Source organism: Triticum urartu, chromosome 6, assembly GCF_003073215.2.
Source record: "Triticum urartu cultivar G1812 chromosome 6, Tu2.1, whole genome shotgun sequence".
Classification (NCBI taxonomy): Eukaryota; Viridiplantae; Streptophyta; class Magnoliopsida; order Poales; family Poaceae; genus Triticum; species Triticum urartu.
Genome location: NC_053027.1, coordinates 392,512,810 through 392,523,064, shown reverse-complemented (window position 1 = coordinate 392,523,064; position 10,255 = coordinate 392,512,810). Strand labels below are relative to the sequence as shown.

The 10,255-nt window shown below is 47.8% G+C and overlaps 1 protein-coding gene across 1 annotated transcript; it reads right to left on the bottom strand.

Moving 5' to 3' along the window:
- Nucleotides 1-4,643: 4,643 nt before the first annotated feature.
- Nucleotides 4,644-9,123, bottom strand: LOC125516806 (putative cyclin-F2-1). The gene is made up of 4 exons (XM_048682113.1): nucleotides 8,889-9,123; nucleotides 8,506-8,790; nucleotides 8,023-8,181; nucleotides 4,644-7,933 (listed from the first exon to the last, which is right to left on the bottom strand). Exon 4 carries the CDS (start codon nucleotides 5,673-5,675, stop codon nucleotides 4,644-4,646), a length of 1,032 nt encoding a protein of 343 aa, XP_048538070.1. The 5' UTR covers nucleotides 5,676-7,933; nucleotides 8,023-8,181; nucleotides 8,506-8,790; nucleotides 8,889-9,123.
- Between the last annotated feature and the right edge of the window lie 1,132 nt (nucleotides 9,124-10,255).

The window sequence follows — 10,255 nt, the reverse complement described above, 5'->3', positions numbered from 1 at the left end:
GCGATAGTTCGTGAAGCGGCGAGGCGCGTTGGACAGCCGGAGTCGCCGCGAAGTGGATGGTGGGGGCATTAGGTGCGGGGAAGGTCAAGCGACGCCGAGTCGAGGTTTGCGGTGCCCTGAGCTCGGAATAGTGCGGCAGCGGCGTGGATCACGGATGCGAGCGAGCTAGCGGGGCGAGCAACGGGCGTGCGCTGGTAGCTACGACAGCGGCAGGCAGCGGCATCAGAACGGCAGTAGGCGCGGATGGACGTGGCGTGACACGGGCGAGGCGACGCTGGCGGCGCAGGTGAGGACGGGTGACGACGCGGCGAGCACGACCATCTGGAGTGCGGGGACCGAGGGAAGAGAGGAGAGGAGGGGGTCGATGCTCACCCCCGTTGCAGGGGATCTGGGGCGGCGAGGCTCGGGGTCGGTCGATGAGGAGGAGGCCGAGGACGCGGCGACGCAGGGGAGGAGCGGTGATGGCTTCCGGCGTGGTCGTCCCGGTCGGTGGCGACAGTGGGGCAGCGCAGGCGAGGCGGCGCCTGGCGCCGGCGATGACGACGGGGTCGGGGGTGACGCGTCCAGATCGGGGAGAGGGGCGGTGAGGGTTGGTGGGAGGATTGGGCGCAGGAAGCTCCTCTCCCAGGCACGATGCGTGCGTGTGCGTGCGTGCGGCGCGAGATGGAGGGGAGAGATGTGGATCGGGGAAAGTGGGGGTCATGCGGGAGGAGGCGAGCCACGAGCTAGGGTTAGGGCACAGGTGGGGGGCAGCTGGGCCGAGATTCGGTGGCCTGGAGGCCTAGTTGGGCCGAACGGACCAGGAGGAGGGGGGCCTTTTTTTCTTTTGCTTTTTCTTATTTTTCTTTACAATTCTTTTCCGTTTTTTTGTTCCTAATTATTTTGGTTTTTATAAAATACAAAGTGGCACCTGAATTGATGTTACAATTATGTCACAAGCACAAAAGGTTTCATCCCAAAATAATATACTTTAGTATTTTACAAAATATAAAAGGCATTTAATTAATGGTTTTAGCTACTGATTTAATTAGTTTAGTGCATTTAAACATTTTATAAAGACTTGGTTTCTCCACCAATATATCTTATGAATTATTTGTCACAATAAGAACATTTTAGTTTCGACTTTTGAAAACTTTAATTGTTTGACTTGTTTTTGAATTTGGATTTTGAATCGGTTTTGAACTACCGCGAGATTAGCAACAGTAATGAAGGTGACATGGCATCATCAGCGGAGGTTCACTGTAGCTTAATTATCTGGGCGTCATAATGTATGATTATCCAAGTTCACAGGGTGTGTTTGCTGCCCACTGGTCACTTGCCATAAATTAACACCAGCTTGAATGGGTTTGCAGTATCTAGCCCTCTCCTTTTCCAGCTCTAGCTTCTCAGCATAGTGTGGTGTGATCTCCCCGAAAGCTGCCTTTCCTCTCTCTCTCTCTCTCTTCTCATGCCACCTCACCATTTGCTTGTCCTTAATACCATCAACCATAGTCCTAATAGGCTTTTTCCTAAAATCAAGGATATACTTGTTGAACACCTCAGATAGGTTGTTAACAACCAAATATGTCTTGCAGTTAGTGTCAAAAGCATGCCTTGCCCATGTTTTCTTAGGAATTGCATTAAGCTAGATCCAAGCATCCTCACACTCATTTCTCAAATCATTCATAGCAATATTAAACTTATATTCATTGTAAGCATAACTGGCATTATCCATGCATTTCTTTAGATCTTCCCCCCTAAAACCAGCATTCTGAAAATTTGCATATAAGTGTCTAAGACAATATCTCTAGTGGCAGTTTGGAAATACTCTATTCACTACATTGAGTAGCCCCTGTTGAAATTACAACAATAAACTAAGCTACTGACTACAGATATAGTTGAAAAAAACCAACAAACTATGCTACTGAAACACACAGCAAACTAAGTACTTACCTTCTGTCTATCTGACATGATAGTATAAGGACCAAATTGGCCAACTTCTCCTCCTAGACATATCTTGAGTTGGTGCAGAAACCAGCACCAATTTTCTGTATCCTCCTGACCAACAATGGCAAATGCAATTGGATAAATGTTGTTATTGCCATCTCTGCCAGTGGCAGCAAGGATTTGTGCACCTGTGGTCAGCTTAATAAAGCATCCATCAACACCTGTTTTGCAAAAAAAGAACCAATTAAGTCAGTACATAGCAATGAAACTACAGCAAAGGTGTAATCATGTACATAGCAATGAAACTAAAGCAAAGAAACAACTAACTAACCAATGGAAGGTCTGCATCCATTGAGAAATCCCTCCCTTGCTCCATTTAAGCAGAAAAACATTGCATGAAACCTTGGCCCTGGATGTGGTATTTTTTGTTGCTTTAGGAACTAGAGTTGTAACTACAACCCTACTTCCAGGTTTTGTCTGCATGATGGTTGCTGCATAGTCCCTTAACCTGGGATACTGCTTCTTGTGCTCTCCTAAGACAGCTTCCACAACTAAGTTTTTGGCCCTATAGTCCATGTGCTTAGGAACCTCAACACCATACTTCTCAGAGTTTGTATGCTAGTGGTTGGATCAGACCTGAACAATGACTTATATGTCTTTGCAAGCCACTTTGCACTAACCCTGGAAGACTCTGTAGTGGTAGGGCAAGTGTGCTCCAGGTTCATTTTTTATAGCAAAAGTCTTTTCACCTTTGATCACAGCAGCAACAATGTGGAACTGACAGTGCTCATTTCTGCAATATGCAATGATCCTTTGGTCAGAATTTCTATGATATCTGAAATCTCTTGCCTGTGAAATGTGCAAGCTCAGCAGAGCATCTCTGAATTGCTGCTGATTTGTGAAGCACATGTACTTACATAATTGCTGGTGTGGGTGCTCCATTTTTTCATTGAACCATATCCTAGGTTTTCTTTTCTGTGCCCTACTCTTCTTGCTTTTCTTTAGGACAAATTGCAGTGGCTCATGCCCATCATCTTCACTATCCATCAGCCAACCAGTTTCTTCTTCATCTGATGAAGGAATGAAATCTTTCTTCACCTCCTTCAAAACACTAGAATGTGTTCTAGTGGTGGGGCACCTCCTAATTGGCAGCTTATGTCTCTTCTTTGGAGGTTCTACCTGCAACTGTTGAGCTAACTCCACATTCAAGCTCTCCTCCCTCTCTTCATCCCCACTCTGTTCCTCCTCCCTCTCAAACAGATCATCAACCTAAGTGTCACCCTCATAATGCAGTTGTTCCTCCTCTTCTGACTCATCATCTGAATATTCATCTTGATCATATGCTAGTTGTTCCTCATCTGCTTGTCTCTTTCCATCTATTATCTCCGTGTCTTGAGAAATCCCATACTTCTCCAAGTAGGTGTCACTGTCATATGCCCCTTCTGAATTATCACTACTGTAATATCCCTCCTCCAACAAAACTTCATCCTCCGTCACAAATTTCAGCTTTTGTTTACCTAGATTTTTGCTCTCTTGTGTGGAAAAACCACTAGCTTCAACATTGGTACTACTACTGCCCTGACTATTAAAAACAACCCCTTGGTCATCAACAGCAAGCACAGCTGGCTCACTGAGATCATACACAACTGGTGGTGCATAAAGAATGGTTTGTAGTTCATCATTTCTCTGAATTGCAGAATTGTCAGTGGCTGTTGCTCTAACTAACAGATTCAAAACTAAAGTATGCTCATGCTGCTTCTTAATTTGCTGCAATTTAATGTTTGTGTCAATCAAGTCTAGGCCATGCTCTCTCTGCTCTCCTATGCATGTGTTCTCCATGTGATACAATTCATCAGAGAATGTAAATCCTTGTGTATGCAACAGTGCATACAGATTGAGAAAAGTGACATCAGAACTGCATATCTTCCTATCCAAATTATGTAGGGCATCAAAGTGAATCCTAACATCCCAGATAGCCTCCTCCACACTACAAGTGCCAGCAAATTTGGACATTTTCATTAACACTAACCCTAACCCTCAAATTGGAAGAAAGAACAGATGAGAGGGAGGAGGACTTACAGCACTCCACCACATCCATGGGTCCAGTGATGGCTCGTGAAAGGGTTGGCGGCCCAGATCTCTGCCATCCGCAGGCGCTGCTCCATGGTCAGCGGGGCCTCCTTGAGTTCTTCCTCGCCGCTCGAGTAGTATGACGAACTGTCGCCCTCGGCCAATCCTGGGTGCGCATCGGCCCCGAGGCCAGGAAGATCTCCGTACCCGCCCACACCGCCACCGCTGCTCGAGCCGCCGCCTACACCGCCGCCGCGCGGATTCGCCGTCGCCATTGACACAGAGGAGCACGGGGAGGAGTGGGAGAGGGGAACGAGAATTAGGGTTCGAACCGGCGGCTCGGTTCGACCTAGCCCGTTAGGTCGGACTCGTCCGAGTCAGCGACTTGTCCACGCACCGATTCGGCCAGCGTGTCACCTGACATGTGGGCCCGACCTGTCGGATACGCGGTCAATACGCGCTTATACGCTCCTTAGCCCGTTATGCACCACTTAGGCCCTGAGTTGGTACTGAACTGCGACATGCACAAGTAGTGGTACTGATTCGTGAGTAGGTGCGCAAGTGTGGTACCAACGTGCAATTAACTCAGTGCCAATGTATACAATCCAGATATACCGCCTACAAATTCACTGGCACTGCTCTAGGTCCTAATCCGCTAAGAAGATGTGCTGAGTCATCTCAAACCGATCAAGCAGGGAGTAATGCCTCTGGTAGTTGATCCTCATGCGCTGGTAACCTGGCCAGGTCTCGAGCTCGTGCATGTCATACATGGCAGCTATGCAGGCGCGAAGGTCGTCGGTGGCGTAGCGCGTGCACGCCAAGAGCTCCTTCAGGCCGTCGTTCCACCTGAAGCCGCGCATCTGGTTGATTGTGCATCGTGCGACGAAGACCGCCGATGCCGTGACGGTGGACGGCAGGAACTGCAGGTGGCGGCAGTCGAGCAGCGTGAGGTCCGCCAAGTGGCGCGCCAGGGACTTGACGATGTCGTCACGGGGGTCCTCGCCGCCGCTCCGGGTGAAGTGGTCGACGAAGGTGTGCGCGGTGGGGCCTCCCATCCTGTAGTCGAGCGCCGCGACAACCTTGGTCTCCATGGCCACCACCTCGTCCTTGGCGAACAGGCCATACGACGCGACCTCTGCAGAGGTCAGCTTCAGGGTGGTGTAGCGATCCTCGTACTTGGCCGCAGCGAAGACGGCGACGGCGCCGAGGAGGCGGAGCTCGTAGTCGTCGGTAATCGTCAGGGGGGGCGATAGGAACCGGTCGACGTAGGCGACGGCGCGGTGGAGCGTGCCGTCGGCGAGGTTGTAGCGTTGGGTGAAGAAATACATCCATCTGACGAGCAGGGCGCGCTTGTAGTTGTCCATCTGACCGTGCTGCACCTTGGTGAGGTAGTCGGGGCAGGGCCGCTCTCCGGCGTCCTCCGATTCCATCCTTCGGAGGCTTTCGTCGATCTCCGCGTCATAGTCGGCACACAGCTCGTAGCGCCTCTGCGGAGACATCTCCAGCTCCAGGGCGGCGCCGTCCAAGTTAGGGCCGGCGTGCTGCTCAGGGACGACGTGTGCCAGGGGAAATGTAAGGCCGGTGGCGGTGCGTGAGATGTGCGCAGCGGCGATTTCTCGGAACATGGCATAAAAGTTTGTGCTGTCACGTTGGTCGGGGAGCAAACGCTTGACCTTCATGGTCGCCGCCGTACGTACGTCGAGGGGCAATGCTCGGGGCGAGCAGGGCAGATCCGGGCGGCGGATGGATGATCAAGAATCCAAGAACCAAGAGAGGGAGAGAGAGGGAGAGAGACAAGGAGGAAGTTCTGGCGATGGCCTCCCGAAGGGTGGAAAATACAATCGTACGTAGAGTATTACTAGCTTAGCCCGCGCGGCGAGACGCCACGCCTGTCATATGTCGCGACTATGTAGACCATGATTCAAACAATAGAACTATGATAGTTATAAGTTGATAAAATATGTACAGTAGCTTTATGTGTATCGTTTGCCATCAATTAAAGAGAAGCACCAATATATATAAAAGTTGAAGATATCGAAGAAGTACATTTATTATAGTCATGCACGATAGTCACCGACAAACAATTGACATTGGCACACCTCTAGTAAAAGCTACTCCCTCCGTAAAGAAATATAAGAGCGTTTAGATCATTAAAATAGTGATCTAAATACTCTTATATTTGTTTACATATTTGTTTATAGAGGGAGTATTTATTAAAATCATGTGCCGTGCACTCTACATAGGGCTGTGTATGGTCATACAACTGTACTACAATAAGATGTCGCAAATATTTTTTACTGAATTAGATCATCCTGGTATAGCCTCCTGCAATATTAGTGAATGTAATAGAGTGATATAAAGCTTTTGCAAATTCTTGGACACTCAGGTGGTTTTGCTCCTGTGTACGCGATAATAGGATCTTCGCTGTGTGGACGCTGGGGGTACATCTGAAGTGGCAGCACATCGGAAAAGCTGTTGCATATTTTTGCTAAAATCATTGTTTGCATTGTGAATTCTTTTAAAAATAATTAGTTGACAACCATGTTCTCATAAAAAGCACTGAAAGTCAGAGTATGCACAATATCCCTCAAACAGGATTTTCTTGCTATGAAGATCAATTAATCACAGGAAAAAATGACACAGTGCAAACCTATATATAGATGTACCTCATTTAGTATCATAAACCGGGAAGGCTCTGCCAATTATAATGTACTTACATACATGGCTCCAAATTTCAGACGTGACATGAAGAAACTGCATGCACCCAAGACTGAAAACTACAGAAAAAACTTTGAAGAAGCCATGAAGAGACATTTTTCAAATATGGAGTTTCCTCAAAGAAGAAACGAATGAAAGAATCATACCAAGAGAGAAGCTCCAATGAACATCATTTTGGTTTCTACAGAATGCATTATATATTATATCACAGATTCAAAAAATAACTATAAAAGATGTAAAACATTGTAGCAGATTACTCCCCTTCCAACCATCCCTCTAGTACGCTTGCTCCTTTGCAGACATTAACACAAATACACGTGAGCATGAACAAAAAGTAGCGCATCCGCCGGGATTAGATTGATCAAGCTAATGCTGAAAAAATCAATCAAGCTAGCTCCATTAACAAAAAGTAGAACTTGTCCTCCATTCAGTATATTTTGGTGTATAAATAAAATGCACAGAGAGCATTGGGGTTGGGCTGAGCATACAGACCTTGCCACCACTGAAGGCGATGGAGCTGAGCTGCTTCGTGATGCTTGCTGTCCATTTGCTGCTAGAGCCCGAGAGTGAGAAGGGAGGATAGCACATCCAACAACTGGAGTAGGAAAAACTGATCACCAACAGATAATAAAATTCAGACACTAAAAAAGGTGTATGTATTTTCTGAGCAATGGTATTAGAGCTAGGCAAATACTGAAGGACAACTATTCGAATTGGAAGTAAGAAATGGTACTGCACAACGGAAGTCGAACATGCAATTGTCTGCTCTTAGATTTCAACTCATTCTAAACTGCACTTATTCAGCAAAGCATGCAAATAATAGCCTGTATATATAGAGCAACACCACCTCTGTTCTATAACTTCAGTAATAAGGTTCTTCTGTATTCAGAGATGTACATGTGAACTTGTACAATCAATGGAAAAATACATGTGGTAGTAGGTAGAACTACTGCTCTAATAATCTCTCATAGCTATGTGCTCGTGCTATGAAATATATTCTCAGAAACTACTAATTGTCTCCCAAAGTAAGGATATATAACAGCTGGAACGTGCTATGTATAATGGCATGAACCCACTTGCATGCAGTAGATGTACTTCCTCTGAAATTAGATGCAGAGCACACTAAATTTCTCTCAAACTTCTAATTATCTCTATAAATAAGGATATGCAGCTCCCTGATGTCGATCATGAGCTTGTAGAAGAGCCTCCCATCTCTGTCCTGCAAACACATCAATGGAAAAATTAACTGATATGCATGCTAAATTTGCCTCAGAAGAAGATGCATGCATGGCTCGAGAGGGACCTGACCTGAAGACCCATGAGTATATAGCGTGCGATGCATTCTGCAGCAGCTGCTTCTTCTCACACTCTTGGGGAGGATGACCTGAAGCAGCAGGCCTGACAGAACCACGTATGGATTTTCTTTTGCTTTATCCATTGATCTGTTCGAAGATTCCATGGAGGATCCTGGAAAGGAAGTCATAGTAAGTTTAGCAGATGGTTCTACATGAACAATTGTGCCTAACAACCTTGATGCATTAAATATGCTTGTTGTGTAGAGCTCAATTGCCTCATCCATGAAGTTTATACCAAACAAGGGTTAAGGCACAATCCATTTTTACACTGCATCCTATTTCTTATGGAGGGCTTCTTGGCAGTAAAGTTATCTTTCAACATATTTCCAAACTGCAATCATCAGTAGCAGGCTGAGCCTCATTGCATAAGCAGACATATCACAAAAGGTGCATGTAAAGAAAAATAATTGTGCTTGGGATGGAACACGCATATAACCTTTGACACGGTTTATGGATAGAACTGATTTTCTTTCACCTACAGTTGTCCAAACATTACGTCGTACACTTGGTGGGCGTTGGAACAGTCGACTTGTAGGGTAGTGGGCAGCCGCGTCCAGAACGATGCGCGATGCATGGCGAGTCCCTCCACGCTGAGCTCCAGGGGCAGCAGAGAAAGCCACCGAAAGAGGTGGGAGAGGCATGGTGTCACGGGACTGGCCACCGTACCGTCGAGTCCCATGGCGAGCCGCCGCGCCGTGCAACCAAAGGTTCACCGTCATCTCTGTCGCGAGAGCAGCATGGAGCACATCAGGAGAGGGGTGAAAGAGGTTAGGAGGAACATGGGAGGTTGGGGGATCCGCGGTCATGGCAGCTCCTCACCTTTGCACAGTCCAGCCAAGACGGCATGAGGATCCTCGGGCCGTCGGGGCAGGCGACGCGTGGGGAGCATAGCGACGGCGCGTAGACTACCATGCGTGGGTTTCAGGCGGTGCGTCCCAGCCCACGCGGAGAGGAGACGGGGGGAAGGGGCGGGGCTGGATGAAGGGAACGGGAGCTCGGATGTGGGACGAGAAGAAAGGTGAGGCAGAGACGGTGAGGAAGGAGAGGCTATTTATATAGTCTTGTTCGGTGGTGCAGCGGTGGCCTTGACATCGACGAGGTCTCTCCCGAAGCGCCTAGGCCAGCGATTTCAGCGGCGACCGACGAATGAAACAAACCAGTCGGTTGCAATCTAGTCAACAACCAAAGTTTGACCATCTATCCCCAGCAAAATCGCCAAACGCATCCAGAAGCGCACCCCGCCAACTCCCCCACAAATTAACGTGTCACTACTCTATTGGCCCGATTTTTACTGATAGGAAAAAGTCAAAAAAACCACATAAACTAAACCTGGCTAGGTTTAGTATATGTATAATTTATGATATGAGGCAGGGGGTTGCGCCGACTGAGGAACGGACTGCACTGCCGTAGTAGCGTGCGTTTGATGCGAAATGACCGTACGTACGCCGTTGATCGTAAACAAGAACGGCTTGCTGATGATTACTACGTATACGTCAGCAAATCACTGTTGATTCCGTTTGCAACCCAAAGTAGGTTACATTCTGAAACCATTGTGGATTCCGCTTGCAACCCTAACTAGGTACATTCTCGCCGAAAGAAAAAAAAGTACGTATACGTTCCACGTTCGGTGTGCGCTACAGGAGCGAACGATCGAGGAATGTTTTTCGTTTGTTGATTGTTCCCTTCTCCAGCGAACAATTTCGTTCGATGGGTCGTTTCCAACTGAAGACCGACTATTAGGATCCCTTTTTCAACACATTACGCCCAAATACACTCTTCCTATGAATACACACATACACCCTATCTATATGGGCATCTTTACCGAAAAAGGTTCCCCTCGCTTTATATTATAAAGCCACCATCACCGAATACATCCGAGAGACCGAACAACGCACACAACACACACACCCAAGACAAGATATAAAGATGCCGGACACCGACACACCACCCCACCGACAACAATAGCGAGGTGAATCAGACAACAACGAAGCTAGCCCTCCAAAGCGGTGCCTTCAAGAAGGGTACGACCAAGGATAGCCGCCACCGCCCGATCCATGAAGATCAGATTTTCACCTAGAGGAAGACGACATGAGTGGGAGCATCGTGACGGAGCCTTCAGGGGTACGGCCTCAACAGCCGCCGCCACCGTCGGCCGGTCAAAGGACTGGGCAAGTGGTGTACCCCGG